We start from the raw sequence: 24716 nt of genomic DNA on the forward strand, positions 1-24716 counted from the left end.
TGGAAGTAGAAGGTGGGTGTTTCTAATAAAGTGGCCAGTGAGTAGAAAAACAAGGCAAGTGTTTCTAATAAAGTGGCCAGTGAGTGGAAGTAGAAGGTGGGTGTTTCCAATAAAGTGGCCAGTGCGTGGAAGTACAAGCTGGATGTTTCTAATAAAGTGGCCAGTGAGTAGAAAAACAAGGCAGGTGTTTCTAATAAAGTGGCCAGTGAGTGGAAGCACAAGTTGGATGTTTCTAATAAAGTGGCCAATGCGTGGAAAAACAAGGCAGGTGTTTCCAATAAAGTGGCCAGTGAGTGGAAGTAGAACGTAGGTGTTTCTAATAAAGTAGCCAGTGAGTGGAAGTACAAGGTGGATGTTTCTAATAAAGTGGTCAGTGAGTAGAAAAACAAGGCAGTGGCCAATAAGCAGGAGTACAATATAAGTGTTTCTAATAAAGTTGATGGGGAAAAAGTCAACTCATACAGTGAAACTAATACTGAGATACTTGGCATCTTCATTTCCAAGCATGACGTGTCCAGACTTTTCCCAGTGTTATTCCTCATTCCTATCCATCAGCTTCAAAACACACCATGTGTCATATCCTGAACCTCAGTCTTATGAAATTCAGCATGTCTGTACCAGCAAGATAGAAACAAAACAGGCCCTTATAGTCATTGATTTCTTTTTCTCACCTTCAAGTTTCAATATTTCATTTGTCTTAGGTTGTGTGTAACATCAGTAAAAGCTAACATCTCTGATCTAAATGGGATTCAGTGACATTGAACATGCAGTTGTTGAACACAAACTCCATCTGCATCAGTAAGAACACATAAAATCCAGGATCTTAAATATCCAAGTTTTCAATTAAAGCATCGAATAATGAGCTTTAAAAAAATCATACATTCTGATAAAACTTCCTAGTCAAATTATATGTTTTGTTGTTCTTTTCAGAGTGAAAATAAGTTAATACATCATCTGGGAACTGACATAAACAATCTTTTGCAAATTTTAGCGCAAAATTTAACATTTAAAAAACAAACAATAAATCTAACGACTAAAATACAGACCGTAATAAGGCCACAGCTCAGGCTTTTCTTCGGGTTGTCAAATTCAGCTCATATTTTTCACTGTCCAAAGAAAAACCTATATCTCCAAAATAGTACATTTATAGGAGTGCACTCAAACTTTTAATGCAAGTTAATGTAGTTTTATTGCACATGATTTTTTGAAGGACAGCTGCTGTTCAAATGATATAAAAAACATGCTTTACTTTGGACAGTGATGATATGCTCCCAAGTCTGCATGACATAGGGTCAGAGTGGAGTAGTGGAGTAGACATTAATTACATGTACTTAATGAAAATGTGGATGAATTTGTACTTTTCAAACAATAACTCAGTTACTGACCTTCCCAAGTTTAAGTGTGAGCTCACATCTCTCACAAATGCCTCAGAAATATCTGAAAAGGAGAAGAATAACAAGCTTCTGTTCCTGTACTGATAAGTGCTGTTCCACTGCAGGTCACAGTGAGATCAGTGCAGGAGGAACTGATATGTGTTACTCAGCTTGGTGTTCTAGCTCACTTTATTTAAGTTGGTTTGAAGGCCCTTGATCGAGCATAAAAAGCAAGTCATTTTGAAGAGATTGTTGTTGTATTGCTTGACGTCCAGTAGAGGGCGCCAGAAACCAATCTATGATGAGAGCCGACAACGGTGTAGAGGTTTTAAAGGAAAGAAATGGGAGAGTTGATTGATGTCCCAGTCCATGTTTCTGTTTATTTGTGTGTCTAATTACAGTTTGAACACTCCGGTCAAATGATATGTCTTGTTGATTAATAAGAAAATAGGTTAACATATCTTCTGCAGGGAATAAACTTAAATATGTCATTTTAATGGTAATTCTAGTGCGCAGTCTCTATTTTATTGTTAAGGGCAAAAAACATAGAATATGAAAGGTGCCATAGCTTTTGCACGCGCCTTATTTTATGCTTGACTTTTTGCCCCCTGGTTCCAACCATTAATACTGGACAGTAATCAGTACGTTTCTCTATGATGCAGCACATCAAAACGGTCAGAATGACCACGTTAAATGTTAAGATGTCAAAAATAGTATATCGCCATTAAAATGTGTTCATTAATGTAGTGTAGTATAGTATAGTGTTGTATGGTATAGCATTGTATTGTATAGTAGTGTTGTATTGTATTGTATATTGTATATTAGTGTTATATTGTGTCGTATTGTGTTGTATTGTATTGTATCGTATTGTGTTGTATTGTATTGTATCGTATTGTGTTGTACTGTATTGTATAACACAGTATTGTATCGTATCGTTTCACATTATGTTGTATTGTACAGTGCAATATAGTAGTGTAAGCTCCTCTGGAAGGCCCCGCCCACAGCAGAAACGTCACCGCCGAACCCTCAGAGTTGCACTGCTGTGCTCGCGCTGCCTCAGTAACGGCTGCAAGCTGCTCTCTCAGTAACTTATGTGGGATTTGTCGCAACTGAAGTAAGTTTACTTTTACTTTTCTCAATTTAATTCTGCTCTGAACAGCATGTCTGTGTTCTCAGCCTTCCACTTTACTCCACGCTGACCAACTTGACGAACTGTTGATGCTCCATGCTGGACCTGTAGCTATCTAACGTTTTTTGTCGTCCCTAACGGTTGGCTAGTTAAGTTACTAATACTTTCCATAAACAAAAAAAGACTCTCTCAAACGGCTTTTTTTGACACACTGGGCAAAATCGGTATGTACATGCTTGAAAAACGCCTTTGTGAGTGTAATAGACTTGGTGTAAGAACTACTGCACCATTTAAGGTGGAACGGGAAAATTCCAAGAAGCACTGGCTTCGTCTTTTTCATTCAGCGAACGTTCTCCGCAGCTGCACTGTTAAGCTCTGCCTTAAACCTATTTTTTTGCTGATAGTGTTTAAAATAAAGTTTCTGAAAGTTAATTTACTTCCATGCTGACTGAAATGATCGCCTTTCGATGCCTGTACTAAACAGCCAGCCTTTAAAAATAACCTGAACGGCGTTTTCTCCACAGAAAAAAAAGTGAAGGCAAATTTCATGCGTGGAGGAAGATTCAAACAAGTAAATTATAGCTAGCTAGCTTCTTTATTTTACTTTACTTCACCAGTGTTGTAGTGAAGATCCTTTAAAGCCTCTGTGAGTGAGATATCTCCACGAAACGGACAGATATGCATTATAAAAGGTGTTTTTTCTCGGTCTGGTGATACCAAGACGTTGACATTATGCTGTTGTATTTGACTGAAGTGGCCTACAAATACCTGTAATGTAAATTAGACTCCTCAGTTGCACCTACTTGTAACAGATTGTGTTTAAATGCATGAACTGATGCTTTAACTAAAACCCAAAGCGAGAAAAGGGAATGTATGTCATTGTATATTGCCCTCTTGAGGGGTAAAAATCATTTCAAGGGTCAAAGTTATTCACCCCTTGTGTTAAGAGAGGACGGTTTCAGGAACTCCTGACTGCTCCCCATCACAAAGGCATTTCCTCCTGGTTTTCCTGCCGATTAGGCAGTCATTAAGATGGCCCTGTCCGAGTCCTTGTTTGCTTCACATTAAGAATTCCATTATTCTGTCACTTAAGTTTTATTTTTTGTGTGTATACGATTAAGTTATCTCATCCTGTCTGGACAGTATAATAACAGCAATAGCAGAAGCAGCATTTAAATATGCCCATGCGGTGGCATATGTTAGCAAATATGAATTTCCCTTTTATCCAACCTATATTTGTCACATATGGATATACATGTGGCATATATGCCAATGTATTTGAAACTGGTCGTTTTCAAATATTTCAGTATATACCAACATACGCAAACAATATATGATAGATAACATTCAAATACTCATATTGTGTAATATAAAGCATGTTTCAGACATATAAGTATAATCCATATATTATGCACATATGTATGTATATATCTGATGCTTACATATATGCTCACAACATATATGTTCATATGTTTTGGAATATATGTCTGACCCTGTGCATGTATGGCCATTTATCAGATTTATCAGCTGAATGTTGTATGAAAGTATATTGATTCGTAACTTAAGATGTATAATACAAGCTATTTATTTGTTTACTTGGTATTGGAATGTAACTGCTCACATTAGGAGCCAGATTGGCTTGATGAAGAATGTTTGTTGCTTCAGGTTTTCATTTTAACTCAGAGGCATTTCACTGTATGGAAGTCAAATCTTACCACTCAGAGACTGATGGATGATGTGTAAAGGGGTAAGACAACCTCTCTCACCACCTAAATGGCATATGAATGTTATTCCCAACATCTCCTTTTTGCATACCTGCCCCTTCCCATGGAAATAGGAGTAAAGGGTTCCATTTTAGACATCTGTTCGTTCCAATATTGGCATTTTTCCCCATCAGTGCAGGGCATGTGAATACAGAATTTGGTCAGTGATTGTGAATGCTTTTGCAGAGTATTTCGCCAGCGGGTTAAAGGGTACCAAAAGACAGGACTAGAGCCAAGCTGGAGGAAGGTCTTTGTTAATGCCGTTATAGAGGCAACAACAAAAGCCTTGCTAGCTAATGTCTGTTAGTGACTGCCATTAACATTTTAGTGGCTCTCATTAAATTTCAATATATGAACTACATTGGAGCTTTCACTCATCCTACCCCTGCACGTTTCAGTCACGTTAGTGCCCTTGGATACACTTGGGCATGTCAAGAAACTTCATACACAAACATTTTGTCACAATATCGATAGTATCTTAAATCTATTTGGCAGAAACATCACTAACAGTTTGTTTCTTGTATAGTGCTGCACAAAATGAGTGTGAGTTATTTATTTTACAACATCAGGGAAAGAAAAACCGAAAATGTGTAACAGAAAATCACCTAGAAAATTCGAATTTAAAAAATAAAAAATTTGTTTCAGTATTAAGTGCATCCAATGTTCAACTTCATCACTGTTTCCATTCTTCTATTCAGGAGACTCACTTTGTTTCTCAAAGAAATCTGCAGCCACACCTCCAAAGTTCAGTCTTAGAAGTTAGTTTAGCATTTTCTGCTTCTCACCATCCAAATAATCCCAAACACATTCAGTGATGTTGAGGTCTGGACTCTGAGGTGGTCAGTCCATTGTTCTTAGAACACCAGCAGCTTCTATTTGATGTGTCTGCTTCCTTTTCTCAGTAAGAGCTTCTTAACAGCTAAACATCCTTTCAGACTCATAGTGTTGAGTTGTCTTCACACAGTGGAAGGATGGACAGAAACACCTGTGGATTTTTCTGAAGCAAGAGTGGAGCCTGATTTTCTCCTCCCTCTCAAAGATGAAAGCTTTGGTGGTCTACTAGATCTTGCAGATGGTTATTAGTTCCTTTGTTCTGTGTAGCTTTTAATCCTGATTTGAACCCCAGTTTTGGAAGCTCCTATTTCCACTTTCCTTTCCTTCTTTTGACTCTCGTCTTCTCCCCTTCCCCATCTGAAATATTAATAATTTGTACTTGAATTGTATTGAGTAGTAATAAAAAAAAAACATACAGTACTAAATGGTCTCCACAACATACTGTCATTGGTTTCAGCTAACATCAAAACATCAGTGATATTATTTTGGGTTTGTCGGCTTTATGATGATGCTAAATGTACTTTCAAGATAATTAGAAGAGAAAAGCATGATAACATCCTGATGTTGACATAGATTTTCCAGCTTTACATCTGTACCTGGAATTCACATTGAGAACTGTTTTCAGTCATTTTGTTTACTTATCATAGCTTAGAGTACTTGAGCTATGATGACTTTGATATTGCTCCTAGCTTTTATGTGTCTGAATTAGGGGTGAGAATTTTTAGGCACCTCACAGATTTGATTTTTTAATTCAGGATGCCAAGATGCAATTATAAAAACATGCATCTTTATGCATATTCATGTGCATCTCAGTTTTTGATTTCTATAGTCTTTTATAGTTATTTTTCCATAAACCATGTGTTCCTAATTCCATTCCATTTCCATTCCTAATGTGTTCTTTTTGTTTTTAATACTTAATATAACTTGTTTTTTTTTTTCAAATATTGTTTGTAATTTTCATCAGAAAGATTTGTTATTGCTGCTGTATTTTTAAAATTAAAAACAGTTTTAAGTAAAATGTATTTCCATTTTAGAAATTATAGCACTTTTGGATACCAAACCTAATTTAGGACACAGTTTGTACAATAAAATATTTATTACAAAATAATAATAATAATAGTAATATAAAAAATCATTTTAAAATAAGTTGCTCACAGCAGATGCTTACTTTATGAGTAAGTAATAATAAATGCCTATTTGCCGTTGTTACTGGAGCTCTTACAGAGGGTGTGTTTGGAATGGTTTTGGGCCTTTTACTTTGTAAATGCATAATTTGTGACCTCCAACATTCAGGTGTTCAAGAGATCCTGTATTTCTCTCTTTTCTTCTTCAAAGACAGACTTTTGAAAGGAGAATCCATAGAAACAGTGAAATTTCATTCAAGAGAGTTACACGTATGTCTGCGTTACATGTCTGTGTTATGTGCAGTTTTGGAATGTGCAAAGAAACAATAAGGCCAGGTTTCTGTGAGACCTTCACAGTGTTACACTTGGCTATTTGTCTGAAGATACTCTTGTGTAAATGCCTCCCCTCTCCAAGGTGGTACCCATGGAAACCACTAATGTGGGCTTGTGAAGAGCTTTCTGTGTCTGAGATCAGCCATAAGAGGATGCAAGGTTGCACCTCAGTGATCACTTCATGCCTGACCTGTTAGGGCAAATTTTGAATTATAAAGATTGTCACTGTTTTGCCTCTGGATATTTGGCATACGGCCATGGGGACTGCAAAATGAAATAAATACATGTGGTTCCACATGGTAGTTTACTAACATGTGATTTTGTGGTAAACCTTCAATTATTATTTTTTTTCTGAATGTTGTTGTGAAATGTATTCAAGGAGACATTTCTTCAACATTTGAATAGTGGTCTGATATGTAAACAAGCAGAAACATGTAGAATCCTAGAGAAAACATTCTTCATTAGTATGAGCTGTTGTTAAAACACAATGAAAACCTTTTTACTTTGAAACGACTGCCTGTCTTCAGGTGTCAGCGAGATATATAAAAGATCATTCATCGCTGCTGTCAGAACAAAACCCTGTATCTCGTTTTTTGTCGCTTTTCAGTTTTTGGGATAGTTTGAAAGTGCCTGTTGTCCTTTACATTGTGTGTAAATTTTATGATGAATGGATCAAACGAAATGGCCCAAAATGACTTGGAAAAAAGTCTGGTTCCATTGACTTACATTAAAAGTAAGGTAGGTTTTTTCCTTCTCCTGTAAAGTTACCATTTTGGAGACACAAGGTTTTGTCCCGACAGCAGCAGCAGCTGTATAGTAACTGACATTTTCAACATTTCTTTGCTCGTATATGTATGGAGATAATGTCATAATTCCCCCCGTGACATTCTGAGCAATGAAAAGAAAACATTTAATATGCATGATGCCTCCTAAAATTTTCATATCTAAGTTATTGTGCTCTAGGTGAAATCATATATTGTTTTTCAGACCCAGCTTCATTGTTAAGAATCTTAAGAAGACTTAGCAAAATCTAAGGATCTGTATGAAAGAAATATCAATAATCAAATATGCAACAATTTATGAACAAGGCAAATGACTTAGAGATAATTCAAAGAGTTGAATCAGTTAAGCTTCCTTGAGATAGAGGCTTTCCTTCATGCTCCAGTGCACTGGAAGACTTAAGGAATGGGCCAGGGAAACCTGTCTAGACAGGGAGAAACATTTTTCCCTTTCTGGTTTCTCAACATGACATGTCACGGCAAAGTGTGTCCTTTTTGTATTTATGGTGCGGCTCATTATACAATAATAGTGGTACTAATTTGGAACCAGGTTGACTGTAAGGCCTGCAAAAAGCTGGTAAGCAGTATGTGAAACTGACTATATGAATTACTTTAAATGCCTAAAAATACCATATTCTTATGATTGTTTAGGGACTGTAAGAATTCGAAAAATAAGACACACACACATCTTCTATGCCGCTTCTCCTTCTGGGTTGCTGTGGGGGGGTTGTGCTGGAGCCTATCCCAGCTGTCATCGGGTGGAAGGCAGGATACACCCTGGACAGGTTGCCAGTTCATCACAGAGAAAATAAAAGACATCAAAAGATTATATATAAGATAATATTATATATATATATATATATATATATATATATATATATATATTTATGATAAAATCACTGTCATATTTATGTATTTAATCATTTTATTAATTGATTTGGTGAAGCACTGCATCTCTAGAAGTCCCTGCTGATAAGCCTGTGGAACATTCTTGTCTAAAACGTTCTAAAGAGTTTTGGAGATTTTGAGTCTGCAGGAGATATTATGGGCAGTATGTTTTTGAATCAAAAAGACACAGTTTACTGCTGCTAACGGTACAATTTGCACTTAGTTTATCTCCTGCTGAGTAATTATCTTGCCTTGTTTTTGGCTCCCAACAGACTGCTGATCACTGTTGCTGTTAGAAGATAGCAATGGGAGGAGCCCCTTGACAGAGACGGGAAAGCACAGGAAAAAACATGGCTGCCCATCGAATTCGCTTAGCAAATAACAATGCTGCACTTCCTCGCTGCAAGTCTGAGGGAGCGCTCATTGATATGAGTGAAGGGGTTTCAGAAGCCACTCTCACTGATGTAAAAGGTTTGCTCCTCTTTTTCTGTCCCAGATGATGGTGTGAAAATGACCTGTCAGTAGTACTTAAAGACATTTTATTCCATTCTATGCTCTCAGTAGTGGATATTCTGATACTCCTACTGATTTAATTTGCTCTTTTTTTCAGTGCCCACCCCTAGTGCCTTACGACTGGATACAACTGCCTCAATTGAAACTGCTAGAGAAGTTATTGCCATTAAGGATTACTGTCCATCAAACTTCACCACCCTAAAGTTTTCTAAGGGAGACTGCCTCTACGTTCTTGACACATCTGGTGGAGAATGGTGGTATGCTCACAATAACACTGAGATGGGTTACATCCCAGCAGCCTATGTCCAACCTATCAAACATCGAGACTCTTCATTCTGTGACAGTGGCATGATTGACAGTCTTGGTGACATTTGTAAGGATGGGACCAAAGAGCTAGAGCAACGTGGAGAGTGGTCAGGGATTGTAAAACCTACACCTTCTCAGAATGGGAATCCCTTTGTAACTAAGCGGATGTCTGCCAATCCTTTCCTAGATTGTTCCCTGCAAGACACAGCTGATCAAAACAGTATCCAGAGTTCAACAGACCTCCTTGGCTTTAATATGTTCTCCTCTCCTGACTCAAAAACCAGCAGCACAGTTAACATCAACGGCTTTGGAAGTAATATGTTTGATACAAACTGCTTGACACCGAACACAGGGAAAAGTCAAGTTCTCCGGAGAGAAAATCCATTTTACAGGAGCAAACGCTGTTACAGCTTGTCAGAGCTGTCTATTTTGCAGTCCCAGGCAGAAGCACCTCAAGAGTTCTCGAGTTTCTTTGGTGGCTTGAAGTCACCAACACCTGAACAGTTTCAAAGTAGAGAAGATTTCAAAAATGCCTGGTTAAACCATCGGAAGCTTGCAAGGTCTTGCCATAATCTTGATTCTATAGGACAAAACCCTGGCTGGGGTCAAACACAGCCCATAGAAACCAATATTGTATGTAAACTGGACAGTTCAGGTGGTGCTGTCCAGTTACCCAACACTAGTATCAGTATCCATGTACCCGAAGGCCATGTTGCATTGGGTGACACTCAGCAGATATCTTTGAAGGCTTTACTGGACCCACCACTGGAGTTGAACAATGACAGATGTACAACTGTGAGCCCAGTGGTGGAAGTCAAGCTCAGTAATATGGAAACCAAAACCACCATTACTTTAGAGATGAAAGTGTCTGTTGTAGTAAAGATGGAGAGTCGACAAAAGGCAGAAGTGATCTGCGTCAGGAGTGACTGCAAGGAGGGGCCTTATGTTCCAGTTCCTAATGCTTACATGTATGGCGATACAGTTCAAGTAATCTTGGACAATTTAGAGCCATGTATGTATGTGTCAGTTGTTGCTCAAGCCCAGGTTGTAGCCCCATATGCTACAGTCTGGGAGCATGTTGTAAAGAAGGTTACACTTGGTGTATATGGTCCCAAACATATCCACCCATCATTTAAAACAGTGGTTGCTATATTTGGCCATGACTGTGCACCAAAAACATTACTAGTAAGTGAGGTTAAAAAGCAGTCTCACTGCACTCCACCAGTGACCCTTCAGCTGTGGGGTAAACACCAGTTTGTCCTTGCAAAGCCACTAGATCTTCAAGTTGGTATGTATTCCAACATGTCAAATTTTGAAGTGAAGGTCAGTGAGCAGGCAAAGGTAGTGAGGGGTTTTCAGCTCAAACTTGGCAAAGTGTCCCGCCTCATCTACTTGATATCTGCCCGCGATACAGAGAACATCTCAGACTTCACTTTGCGGGTTCAAGTTAAAGATGACAAGGACTGCATCCTTGCCCAGTTCTGTGTTCAGACACCACCACCTCCACCAAAGGCAGCGACAAGGGGTTCTGTGCAGAGGCGCTTCTTGAAGAAAAAAGAAATGAACAAAATTGTCCTCTCTCCTCTTATGACAACCATAAAATACCCTGTGTTTCAAGACAGACCAGTCAAAAATATAAAATTTGGAAAGTTGTTGAAAACTGTCATTAGACAGACGAAGAACCCGTATTTACTGGAGTACCTAAAAGGAGATATAGTGGCAATTTTGAGCGAGGAAAAAGTCAAACTTAAGGGGCATCTGTGGACCAAAGAGTGGTACATTGCATACTATCATGGCAGGGTAGGACTGGTACATGCAAAGAACATTCTTATAATGGGAAAGGTCAAACCTGTTCATTTCAAGGGGGCTGATTTAACTTCTGCTGTACTCTTGGACCAAATCCTAAAGCCCTGCAAATGTCTCACTTACATCTATGCCTCAGTGAGAACTATTTTGATGGAAAACGTGGGCAGCTGGAGAGCATTTGCTGATGCCCTGGGCTATGTCAACCTTCCTCTGACACACTTTTGTCGAACAGATCCAGAAAGCGAGCCTGAAAAAGTGGCCTCGGTTCTGGAGAGGCTTAAGGAAGACTGCAATGCAGCAGAGGGAAAAGACAGAAAGTCCTTCCAGAATGAGATCATGATGGTATGTACCAACATACAGGTTTTACACACAAGTGTTAGTTCATTAAGTAGTCAGCCAGTAATCTCAGTCATTTAAATTAAAAGAAATGTTTAGGATTTTAGATGCTTAAATGTTATTATACATGGTGGAATTTTGCATTATGTTGCTTTGTTCTCTGTCACTCATGAGCTAAGTCTCTCAGACTAAGCCTCTTATAAAAAACAGACCACACTGATTCCTATACATATCCATTACAATAATTAGATTGATGTGTTTTATAAGTGGCTCTAATGAAATATGTTTAAGGTTCCCACATGTCTTGGAAAACCTGGAAAAGTTTCTAGTAGTTTTCCATTTGTAGAAAACACCCCAAAGATGAGAAAACTGATTTAAAAAGTCCTGGAAATATTAGTGAAATCCTGGATAGTGCTGCAGAGAATGCCTATTTTAGCAGATGTGTAGCTGCTGATGCCTAGTTTGAGTGCCCATTCATACCTATTGTAGTTTGGAATATGCTCCAAACTCTGTTAGAGCAATTCAGGATCAAATTGCAGCAGCTGTTGTGTATGTAGATCAAATAATAATGGAAATAATAATGTTTCATTCAACAAATTATAAACACCTACCATGTCTTCTTATTCATATTATCTACAAAGAACTTTTATCAAAGGCAAAGCAATAGATTTATTGAATAGCTATATAAAGATATTTAATCTTTGGCCGGTGGACTGGCTTCTGCTCAAAAAACTCCACATATGAAAACAACCATTGGCTCATTCTAAATGCTTATGTTTTATTTGGCTCTCTGCTGAAACGTTTGCATGAATTAGGGCATGCTTTATGTAAATTCTATGCTTTTGAGGGCTAATTGAGGTGTGTCGTAAATGATATGTAAATCACTAAAGCTGATTCATCAGTTCTGCTCAAATCACAATTATTTCATTGCCGTAGGACATTTTTCCTGAATTTCCTGAAACGTTTGCATGTCATTCAATTATGTTTGTTTCTCTGCAACTTTAACGAGTTAGGGCCACTGAATTTACAATGAACAAACATGCTTTAGTACCAAGAACCAATCACTGCTTTGAAAAATAGCATATTTATTAAAGACTTTTTACATTACATTCCATTCAACGTCAATAAGAATATTGCCATCACGAGGCCCCAGCCATCACCATGGTTACAGCAAATTCTAACAAAATCTGATTTGATGCAGTTAGTTCAATGTCTGACCAAACAGGCTCTGGATCTTGCAAGGGAGTGTTAACAGTGGCTGTTCTGGTTATTTATGATGGATACTTGTGATTGTGTAAAAATTCAACTTGTCTGGTGGTTTGTTAAAAGGGACAATAACATATTGTAAAGAAAAAATCAGCAGCCAAAATGTGAAATGTTATGACCAGAGGCACCAGGCAACAGGCAGCTTTAACCCCTGGGTAGATGGTCGGTGTGTGGTTGATATGACTCTAGGACATACATTTGGGATAATTAATTTGTTTTCATTTTTAGATTTTTTTTTTGTATAAATCTGAAATTCCTTTGCATAATGTGCACAGTTGTATTTCTAGTACAATACAATAGCTTGTTATTATGTTAATGATTATGTTGGTCTGCGTGTGGCTGCTGTTTTTATCACTTGTCATTCAATACTTCAGTTTACATTATGTTGCACTACAAGAAACTTCAGGCTATATTTGTTACAGAATCATATTAGATCATTTTTTTTTATTTTTACTTACAGTATCTGATCCAGCATTTCTTGCTGGCCACATTTTTGTTCTTTTCCAGCCCCCAACATGAATCCGCCTGAATCCCCTTAGCATTGTACAATGTTTTAATAAAAATGTGAACCGTGCTATTTTATGGTCACAGTCTATGTCAAGCACTCACAACTGAGATTCACAAGCCTTTGGCTGAGATGGATTGTGAGAATAAATTAGAACATTTTCAGGAAGTTTTAGTCTGTTTATTTGATGTACGGTAGATATACTCAATAGAGCTGCAACTAACAATTTTTTTAATCAGTTAATTTAGCGTCTGTTACTTCAATTAATCTACTTGTCTAATCTACTAAACTAATCTAACACTAATGTATCTGTTTCTGTGAGAAAAAAAATGTATTAATGACACAAGAAATATCAGTTTGAATCATTAAATTGCCTGTTTTACATGCCTGTTATATTTATTGCTCTGTTAAAATTGTTGCTGAATCAAAATTATGATTAACTAAAAATAGTAAAGTTTAAAAAATTCATTTCCAAAAAATTTTTTTAAAAATTAAAAATAATGATCCTATTTTAATCCCAGCACACTTTTAATCATTTATTGGTTTCCCATTTTTTGGCACTGTTTACATGAGTGGGGCATATCATAAATATATATTTTTTTAAATCTTAAAACAAATTAATTATCATTCTGTGTGTTATTTTTATCTTGCTCTGAAGACTCAAAGCCATTAGTCTGGAACTTTACAATTTTATTATTGAGCTGTTCTCAGAATAGCATTAATTTGACTTATTGCACTTCACTGACATGTGCCTGTCTCCTGTGAGATGTTCTACGTGTTTTACGACATGTAGGCCTAACGTTAACTTTACTGGGCGGACGTTGGCCATTGAGGCTAGTTAGTTATAAGAGCTTACCCACTGGCAGCAAGAGCAGCAAGCATGTTGTTAAAAAAAAATTTCATTTAATTTTTGCATGATGTCTTGTTGTCAAATGCTTTCTCCACTTTTACATGTCTTTTTATGGGTCTTGCTTTCTTTTCATTTGAATTTATCTCCATTTGCTCTGCTGTCGTTTAAAGTTATGCCTGTGACAGACTGACAAAAAAAAATCTAAATTTTCTTAGAATTGATTGAATGGATTTTATAATTGTTGAGCAATCAACAACAAATAACCACCTTGTAATTAAAATCTGCAGTGTGACGTAGTAACCCACCAAAAAGCACACATGCACATACTTGGCTCTCGTGTGTCAACAGGGTTTGGAAACAACCCAAGATTCAACAGGAACCTAAAACAGGATGTTCACTGAGGAAAGTGTCGTTTTTGCTTGAGAGAATTAATTAAACAATGGAGGATTGGATAGGTACTTCTCTTTCACGGTTTGAAACCCAGAGTAGTCCTGCTGTTTGATGTATACCATTATGTTCAGCATAGTCACAGGATTTGTGCTGGTGTTGTGAAGAAAGGCTGAGGCGTTTTTTTTTTTTATAGGTAAAGTAAGTGGAACAAAAGCAATATTACACATGCTTTGTATGTGATAATGCTGTTTGTCTGCCATGTGGTTCTCAGAGGCTGAATTGCAACGCTTCCATTTGAGTGAAAGATTTTGTGTGAGAGAAATCCTGTCATGTAGATTGAGAACAGAGGGGAACAGTGATAAGAGCTTTTAGTCTGCAGTGAAGTTGTGACACTGTTTTACAGTTGTGCTTTGGGAAGGACATTGAACACTGAAAAGCAAAGGCCAAACATTGCCTTTGAGCTGAGATATACCTTAAGGCTGTTTTAAATAAAGAATGTCTCTATTTAAAAACTTTTTCAGCACTTGTAGTTGTCGCTGTGCCTTGCTGCACATAGTCACGAATCGACTTGACTTCAAGGCTGCTGTTTTTACAGCTTGACAGTGTCGGAAGTGCTTATGCAAGCTTCTCACGATGTTTGTCCAGATGGCACTGTAGGCTGTTGTGTGGTTTGTTTTTTAAACATAATCAGCATTGGTCCATTGACACTGACTATGTACAGTCTCTCAAATCAGAAATTACATTAATTCATACTCTGAAGTTATGTGGATTGCTTCTTGTTACCGGGCAAATAATTATAAACAAACAGCAATAAATGGGTTGAATTCCATATGTTTACTGTCAAATGACGTTTTTCTAAATAAAAATAAGTTAACATCCTCTATAGATAACAAGCTTAAATGTGAAACTTTAAAAACTTTAAAAACTATAAAAACTTTTTGTGCAAAGTTGGTTCCAGTCATTTGTAATTCTGCAGTGTATTTCCAGGCAGGGGTTTTATAATTGGCATGGAAAACCTAGTAAAACAGTGACGCCCTGAATTTCGAGCCAAGTCCACTGGAGCTTCTTGAAGTCTCATCTGTGTGACCAGACCAGACTGACTTGTGATTAGTATTCTGTTCTGTATTGGCGGAAGATGGAAGGCCAGTGGGTGTCTCTCTGTAGAGAATCTTAGCTCGACAGATGTTTCCTTTTTCATTGTTTGCATCTAAACAGAAACTCCATAAGCGGAGCAGGAGGTGCCCCATACTTCACGCCCACTTTTTACAATTTGGAACAAACCGATAAAAACAGATGTAGTCATGGTTACTTTTAGTTTAAGTATGTAAATATGCATCTAGGCACCCGGTCCAATATTTGTAATTTATTAGATAATACAGCTGCACAATTTAGCTAATACCAGGCTGCAGAGAAGTCATTTAATGTTTGTGAATAGTGTGAATAATGTGGTTGCTTGTGAACGATGTGGAAGCATTTTGATGTTAGTTTTTTGGCCTTTTAATGACTTTAGAGATCGTTATCCAGTGTGATTGTCCTGATTTTGGCTGCCAGTTAGTTTACAATTCCGCAGTAAAATCACTTTATTTTTTGATATATGCATAATGATATATGATCCATATCTTTTTCTTTTGGAGTACCTATATGAAATAATGTCAGTATACCTGAAATAACCTTGTTATAGAGATGTTATAATACAAGGGTGCACAACTACCTGCTCAAATACCCCTGACTCAATAGTGGGTGTGTTTGAGTAGGTAAACTTCCAGACTGTGCTGGACACCAGCCCTCCAGGATCAGAGTTGTGCACCCTTGTTATAATATATAACAGGTAACTTGTTTGAGTTATAGAAAATAGAGGTTTAGAATGAAATAGGTGAAGGCAGATATTTCACTGTATCAGCACTGATCCGCGTGAAAACAGTGCAGTATGGAATACTTAGGTAATTTAAGTCTATTTTACTGATGTTTTATGTATGTATATATATATATATATATATATATATATATATATATATATATATATATGTGTGTGTGTGTGTGTGTGTGTGTGTGTGTGTGTATGTTTTATTTTTTAATCAATAATCTAATAACAGCTGTCACATGATTTAATAACAGTTTACTTTTACTTATGTCACTTTAGCTAATGAAGAGCTCCGTTTCGGGCAAAATTGTGATGGGCTCGGGTCAGTTCCGGACCTAAAACATGATTGTGTGGTTTGGCTTGGATTGAGTTCGGACACAATATGGTCATGCTCAATTTGGGTTATATTTAACAAGGGCTGCATGGATTTATGCAGTGATAAGCCCTTTTAAATATTTAGTGTGAGTACACAATAGTTCAGCTTTAACTCCTCTAGACTGATTTAAAATACAAACATTTCAAATCAGTTTATGTTGGGAAGAAGTACTTTTATCATTTTCATACCTTTTGTGCTTCAGTGTGTAGCAGTTACTGGTTTTGGAACAGGATTTTGGAACAGTCTCTATATGTTGTATCACTGACATTTATTAATAAGGTATAGTTTTACATATGTCTTACTGGTAATATTCACAGTACCATAATTGAGACTAAACCATTATTATTAACCACCTAAGAATAATAAAAAGATCCTCAGTCATTTCTGTCATGTTTTTAGATGCTCTCCAGTGGTGAAGTAAGTGATGTTTATTATATAATCCTTTATATATTTGCAAATCAGTTAAAAGTGTAGCCTGATGCCCTGCAGATGTTAAGTGGAGGCATAAATAAGCCAACAGTTAGCACACCTAGTACAATCTAAGCTAAACGAGTAGCACGTTGTATAATTACAGAAAGCCAGTCAAGGGATTACGCAGTCAGACGTCCTTAATATTTTCCCATTAAACCCAGCAAGTCATCACAGGTGCATTTGAACAGAGACAGAGCTTTTAGACAGCAGCGATGTGCGTAATGTTGTTTCCTTGGTTGAAAAGATGATGACTTAGTTTGCTAGTGCCATTTCTAACATGAACCCAGTCTTCTAACACATTAAAGGTATGTGAAAATTAGCATCTGGGTAAACATCCATTGATGGGTCTTATCAGTGGAAGATTTGTTTATTGGGGCCAAGCACTGAACTGCTTTGAACTGTGTTAATCCTCTCTTTTCACTCAGCACTCTTTGAATATTTTTGAAGTAAAAAGCAACAGTTCATATTGGTGAGTGGTGAGCTAGACTTCCAACACAGTGAAGGTAAATGGAAACTGACATCTGAGTAAATGCATGGTGAAGGGTCCTATCAGTGGAGGACTTGTTAACTAGGGCCAAGCAACATATAAATGTTAATGAAGAATCCTCTCATCTCACTTTTTTCGAATACTGTTGCTACAGTTTATGTTTTGTAAGCAGGGAGCTGGAAAACACATTAAAAGGTTAGATAAATTAGTAGTAGGCTGAAATTCTACCTTCAGGTAGTTATGCCAGTATGCTGCAAATAAGCAGTAGTGCAATGTACAGACAGTGCAAACCATGCTAAAGTGTATGGTACAAAGGATTATGACAAATGGCTTGAGAAATTTTATTAAGCTTGAAGGTCCATAAAAGCATTGGCTTTTTACTCAAAGTTCCTGTTCCACCTTAAATGGTGCAACAGTTACATACAGGTGGCACAAAGGGTGTAACAGAAAATTTTAATAAAAAGCTACCAAATAGAAATTGTAGAAATGAACATTTACGGGGTTGGTGTTACAAAGCAATATTGGTTTATATCTATATACTCTTTTGTTTTTACTATACAACAAAAAAGTCACATTTATTTTATTAAAAATGGTTCTTCTTAAAAAGTGAAGGGACATCCCAGAATAATAACTGTAAACCTTCAAAAAGTTTACTTATGTGTCTAAAATATTTTTATTTCAATATATATATATATATATATATATATATATATATATATAAGTACTGTGGTATGTAGCAACTTTAACACTTCAATTATAACTAAAATGTTAGCATATAAAAATTTTGTAATATTAAATTTGCGCTATACTAACCACTATTAATATAAATGCAATAGGGCAGTTTCCTGGACATGGAGTAAGCCTAGTCTTAAACTACATTGTAGTACCTATGGTGAATCACCACTGGAAATTCTTTGTACTCTAGGATTTAGCCCAGTCTTTATTTTTTTTTTTTTTTCACTAAAAACGTGTATCTACTTGTCTGTTATGTCTGCTTTTCTATGTTGATTTTTTTTTGTTGTCCATTTTATTTTCGATTATCTTTCCTCTCTGCTTTCTCTGTTGTTTTTACTTTGTATTGCAGAGTGCTTTGAGCTTCATATATAAAATGTGCTATATAAATAAGTATTATGATTAATATTTAGTCTAGTTGAACAAATAGTTAGGGGAACATGACAGTGATGAGAAAACAGCAAGTATATGAACTTCACACGCAGGACGATTCCTGTTAAACACAGTCCCCAGAAGCAGCATTCTTCAGTAACAGCTGGCAGAAATGCTACCTAAGCTCACACTATCTCTCTTTTTTTGTCTGGGGCCTTTGCTTGAATAGTTCTTCTGGAATATCATAGCTTCCTCCCCCTCCCTATTCATTTCCTCTCATACCGTGCATTCCAGTCCATGGAACTGCAGTCAGAGATTAGAGAGCTCAGAGAGAGTGTAAGTGTGCACACACAAGCATGCATATGTTAGCATATGCAAACACCTCGCATCACTTTGTTTGTAAAAGGTTTGGAAGTGCTTCAGATCCCATGATGTCCTGTCTGTACACTATAAAACCAGCTTTTCCTTCTCTAAAGATTTACTTCAGTCCCTAACCCTAACCCATGGTGACTGGATTTTTCAGATATTTCTCTGAGAAACTTGAATGTACCTTGCTACTCACACCAGGGAGGACAGGGTGGGAAAGCAACAAGCCAGTTAAACCAAACAGAAACTCCAGCCTTTTCCTACACACCAGCCGGATGTTCCTCCTTCCCAGTTTTTCCCGTTTTAAAAGGGCCTGCATGGCCTTTGGCAAATTATGCTCGTAACAGCACGTACTTCCCTCTCTCCCTGCCTATCTGCGAATTCATCAAAGTGCACAGCATGTAAACTCAAGCCCCTGATTGATCCCGCTTCTTCAGTGCGGTGCTTAGCAACCGCATGGCAACGTTCCTTAGAAATGGACATTGTGCACACCAAGGAAGGTTGTGACACACGTGCATATATAGAAACGTATAATCAGTGCACATTTATATCTTTGTGTCATTCACGGAAAGCACGTCTTCTCTTCCAAAGCACTTTTTTTCTGTTGTTTTCTCCATTAACCAAGGAAAAAAGTACACTAGATATTCAATTTTTTAAAAATATAACTATAAATATAATCTAATATAATAATAAAGTTGTTAGCCTTTGTTTATAGCATAATTACCACTGGAATAATACTAATTTCTAGTGATGCACTGAAATGAAATATATTGATAAATTCTTAACAGAAACCGAAATTTAAGACATAAACTGAAACCGAAAACCGCAGAAAATATTTTTATGCTTTTGAGTAAACACACTAAATTAAAGAACTACAAACTAATAAAGATAGTACATTTTATTATTGATCAAATTTGCTTTCAGTAGGATAAACCCTAGTACACCCTCGAGTAGGCTACTTTTTAAAGGCCCTGAGTTAAAAAAACATACACACTTACGTCTACATTCATGTTTCCCTCAGTGAGTAAATATGTGATGGTCTTCCGTGATTTTTTTCATGCTTCCTTATACAACAGCTCAAGTTTCAAGTTTAATTAAATAAAAAAAAACAGTTACCATTAAAGTCTGTGGAACCATGTGTGATTTTTATCTCTTATGCGTGCTGTTGGGTGGTTTCAGTGTGTGTACATGAATGGATATGTGCTGCACCTGTAACGTTCACAAGCTGTTGGTATCTTTGGTGCATTGTGAACTCTTGCATGTTCCAGCTCGTACCAGCTTAGACTGCCTAATTACGCAACAGTCTCTAAGTTCTGCTATATTTACTATCACTTCATAGTGGGACGGGAATCTCTAGGCACCTCACGATTCGATTCGATTAGGATCCAGAGGACTTCGATGCGATTATGAAACGATTATCGATGCATCTCGATACACCTTTTGTTTCTATATAGGATTTCTATTTTCTCACTGTGTCAGGACTTGGTACTTTCAAAGCGAAGTATTTGTAATGATCTATAATGGATTTACTTCCAATATATTTTATTATTGCATCAAATGATGTGGCAAGTGAATTAGAAGGCTCTCATTCTCTGCTATTGCTTGGAGCACATAAGACGCTGCTGCCACTCATCTGTGAAATAAAGTGCAGTTACGGTGAAATAAGATCCAGTGGCAATAGATGTCCACGCAGCACACGTTTACAGCCGTCCTGCCCGTTTTCTTTAGCCATTTTATAACTTGACTTTTGGTCTCGTTGTAGAGAGTCAGGGGAACACTGTGTCAGTTAAATATCTTTGAATGTATTACGATGTATTAATGAGCAGCACTGTTGGTTTCCTGGCAAGTTAAATCTGCAACGAGAGACTGTCAAACACTAAAACGTTGTGAAGATGAAGTTGTTTCTCTTTCGAATTTTCCCGTTCCACCTTAAATGGTGCCGCATTTAGATTCAGCGCCTCAGTCAGAATTTAAGGTGGAACGGGGAAGTTCAAACAAGAAGCTGGGCAATGAGAAACAACTTCAGCCTCATAAAACAGCCGAGGGGGCAGTTATAGCTAAAATTAGAAGCTGTGTTTTTGTTTATATTTTTAACTTATATGAAGACATTCGCACATACTGAGACATACTGGACATAAATGTTGTGGCTGCCATGGTAATCTTTTTTTTGTTGTTGTTGAAAGGACAAAATGTCTCTTCCTAATATTTAAGTTGTGGCTCCAGACCTAACCTGGCCTTTAATGCAGAGGGAGCCGGTCGGATTTCTTGCTCATCCATGTGTGGTTTTATGTGCACCTCACAGAGTGTCCGGGCGCTGCACTTACGCACTTCCAAGTTATGCCTTTTGCATTCCATCAACATTACATTCTAAATGAAATATTTAGAAAATCGATTTTTGACATTTGTGAATTGATTCTGAATCATTCACGTCCGCATCGCGATGCATCTAAGAATCGATTTTTTCCCGCACCCCTACTTCACAGTGTATCATAGGATGTATTTTACCTGCAGTTTATATTTGGCACAGAAATCTCTTAAGCTTAGCCTTCTTTCCAAAGTCAGTCTATAAAGAATTGAATAACGCCTACTGTGACAAACAATACACATTAGTTTACAGTGCTATATCTTTTGTGAATGCATGGTTGTGGCATGCATCCGTCCCCCGGGCCCTGACGATGAGTGCTCAGGCCCCGCCTTTCTGCCGGTCGTCCTTGTCGGGGCCTGGGGGGTAGGCGCATACCATAGTGGTTTAAACAAGCATGGTCAGTGATGGAAAATGTAGATAAACTCTATATTTGGTAGGGGACCATATTGGTGATTTTTTTTTTTCAATCAAGCCCATTCTGTAGATGTGAATCAGGATTGAGGAGTGGCTAGAATTTTTTTTTTATGGTTTCTCTTTACACATTTCAGTTCATGTATATTTCTGAACAGTTCACTACACATGTTGCCATTGTTTTTTAAAGGACTGAGATATAGGCTGTCTGCCATACAACTTTCAGATAGGAAACTTGGAATTCAGTAAACTGTCATAACTTCCACCCTGCTTCACATTTGGGATGAGGTTTTGGTATTGGGCTGCATTGTTTTGTTTTCTAATGCATGCCCAGGCTTTTAAAAAGTATAAATTCAATAATCATAACACAATATGTGACTGTCCTTATAAGATCTTTATATGTATATTCGTGACAACAGAACTGCATTTTTCAATTTGAAAATATTCACGTCTTTTTTCCCTACAATTCTGTAGCATTACTGGAGCTCAGCAAGTAAGAACAAATTCTTTTGTGCCCTTCAGGCTTTGCTGAAAATGGACTGTCAGGGTCTGGTGGCTCGGCTGGTCAAGGATTTTGCACTGCTGACTGCAGCAGTGGAGGTGGCCGACCGTTGGAGGGAGCTGGCTGAGAAACTGGCCAAAGTATCCCGGAAGCAAATTGATGCTTACGAGGCTCCCCACAGAGACAAAGATGGGGTGTTAGACAGTGAGGTAGGAACCATACACACTCATATATACTCTGATGTAAAATCTGTGGCTTTCAGTGACATCTAATATAGACATGTGCATCTTAATTCTGTCAGAAACAGCTGTAAATATGTATGTAAGGCTCATGCAAGCTAGAAAACATGATTTAACTCTGAACATATTTGATGGATATTCTATTAATGTTCCAAATTAATGTTGTAGAAGTGTTCACTAATAGACATCGTATGACAGATGAATTTTGCTTGTCAGACTACTTTGCTACAGAGATGACCATATCTGAGAGTGAACAAAATTGTGGATATTTTTTTACAGTATACAAGTGTAGAAATTCTGATGCTGATATCCGACTTGTTTTAGATACATAACTGTCCAAGACCCACCTGGACCAGGATTATTAATAAATCCCATTTATTTGTATAACCTTTTAGTTTTGCAGACCATGTTCAATCACAAAATAAACAAAATTAAAGGTGTCTGCTGAATCACATTTGGCTAAATGATCCTGAAATGGGTTGCTCATAGTAGTAAATGGTGCATTTTTTTCTTTCTTTTATTTGAACAAGTGCAATAGAAACCTAATGTTTGAAAAACAAGAAAATGTTTAACGCTTTCTATTAACACTATTTTATGTTTCTGTAACTTCCATCGTCCGTCTCTCTCTCTCTCTCTCTCTCTCTCTCTCTCTCTCTCTTTACATATGTATTAATGATAAATGATTCTGATATTGTGTTTTTGTATTCTATTTTGTGTTTTGTTCTCTGACTACCTGTAACGTCCTCCACCGTTGTTGTTGCTTTTCTCAGGCCATGTGGAAGCCTGCTTATGACTTCCTGGTGACATGGGCAGCCCATATCGGGGACAGTTACAGGGACGTGCTTCAGGAGCTGCACACAGGACTGGACAAAATGAAAAACCCCATCACCAAGCGCTGGAGACACTTAACAGGAACCCTCGTCCTTGTTAACTGCCTGGACCTCTTACGAAGCTCCGCCTTCAGCCCTGCCCCTCAGGACGACTGTGCCGTATAATCACTGTGTTTTGAAGGTTAAATGTTTTTGAGTTAAATTATTCCATTTCTACCCCACACCAATGAAAACAGGCTCACTAAGAAACCACTGGGATCGAAATGAACTCCTGGTTGAGCCGAAGCCTTGAAAGTATTAGTATTGAAAGTATTTAAAACAAACACCTCAAAGATGGTGTTTCTTTCATATGCATGTTTCAGTGAAATAACCTGAGAACGACTGAGATCAGACTCCTGACTGACTGATCATCTTAAATGTGTTAAACTGTCTGAAACAAAGACTTCAGATATGGCCTTTCCTCTGCATACACTGCCATGTCATCCCTCCCAGAAAACTCAGTGTGGGATTAATACATTACTCCTAATATTTTTGGTGGCTTCTACCCAACACTAAGCATCTTTTGGTCCTGATTGACTATGATTATGTTCCATTTACACTTTACTACTTTATCTTGTGAAGTTTGAAGAGTTCTTCTTGAACCACTGGCCACCTCACACTAAAACCCAGCAATCACTGTTTATAAGGATTCAAGCAAGCTATCTCACATTTATCATTACATAGTTTGTAGTATTACATAGAATATTTTAACCGTTCCTCTCAAGGCTGGACAATTTGATACTGCATTGGTATTCCTCGTATAGAAAAGACTGTAAAAAATGTGCTTGAAATGTGTCAAAACTACTCTCATCGAATAGAGGAATGCATATATGAAACATACAGATGTTGTTATATGAGCACATTTGATTTTTGAGATTTTGCACATATTTAATATCATTTAACAACCTGACTACTGTTTTTTTAAGTTCAAAAAGACTTTGTAAAATGAGCATTTCCTAACACTATGACTGTATTCTACTACTTAACTGTACTACCTAATTGTCTTTAAATATGTGTATTTTGCACCAAAGAATTCATTTCTTATTGTTTTTTATGTGTAATATGCTGTGATTGAGTATTTGTTTTTTTGTTATGCCAACCAGCTACTGTATGTTCAAAAGATTCCCCAAACCAGTTTATTCGTAACTTTCGTGTTTTTTTAATTCAGTGAGTTATTATGCTGTATGTTTTGCCTCCAGTTTCCAGTTCGACATTGTGTCATAAAACATCTTTAGCAATTACATTGTGACCGCTGTGACAATGTAGAGCAGGGATGTAAAACATATGGTCCGTTACGGTTCTTATCCAGCCCACCAGATAAGTTTAGGATCTGTGTTCTTAATTAGAATTATTAGTCACATTATTATTATTAGCCATCTTGTGATCTGAAGTTGACTGTTCACAAAGTAATGACTATGAACAGCTTTTAGGTAATGACCAAAACTATGAACAGCTTTTAGGTAATGACCA

At 37.2% G+C, this 24716-nt stretch overlaps 1 protein-coding gene across 1 annotated transcript; it reads left to right on the forward strand.

The window, feature by feature from the left end:
• The first annotated feature begins 2400 nt into the window (after window positions 1-2400).
• On the forward strand, window positions 2401-24381 carry sh3bp4 (SH3-domain binding protein 4). Its single transcript, XM_017695065.2, has 5 exons — window positions 2401-2487; window positions 8496-8694; window positions 8834-11190; window positions 22159-22347; window positions 23148-24381. Exons 2-5 carry the CDS (start codon window positions 8574-8576, stop codon window positions 23370-23372), a joined length of 2892 nt encoding a protein of 963 aa, XP_017550554.1. The 5' UTR covers window positions 2401-2487; window positions 8496-8573; the 3' UTR covers window positions 23373-24381.
• The last annotated feature ends 335 nt before the right edge of the window (window positions 24382-24716 follow it).

The sequence above is a fragment of the Pygocentrus nattereri genome, chromosome 6 (genome assembly GCF_015220715.1).
Source record: "Pygocentrus nattereri isolate fPygNat1 chromosome 6, fPygNat1.pri, whole genome shotgun sequence".
NCBI lineage: Eukaryota > Metazoa > Chordata > Actinopteri > Characiformes > Serrasalmidae > Pygocentrus > Pygocentrus nattereri.

What these genes read in the sequence shown, in the direction of transcription:
- sh3bp4 (XM_017695065.2), top strand. Translation starts at nt 8,574, where the DNA reads ATGGCTGCCCATCGAATTCGCTTAGCAAATAACAATGCTGCACTTCCT. An exon ending in CACTCTCACTGATGTAAAAG is followed by an intron (nt 8,695 to 8,833) that starts GTTTGCTCCTCT and finishes TCTTTTTTTCAG; the next exon opens with TGCCCACCCCTAGTGCCTTA. An exon ending in ATGGGGTGTTAGACAGTGAG is followed by an intron (nt 22,348 to 23,147) that starts GTAGGAACCATA and finishes TGCTTTTCTCAG; the next exon opens with GCCATGTGGAAGCCTGCTTA.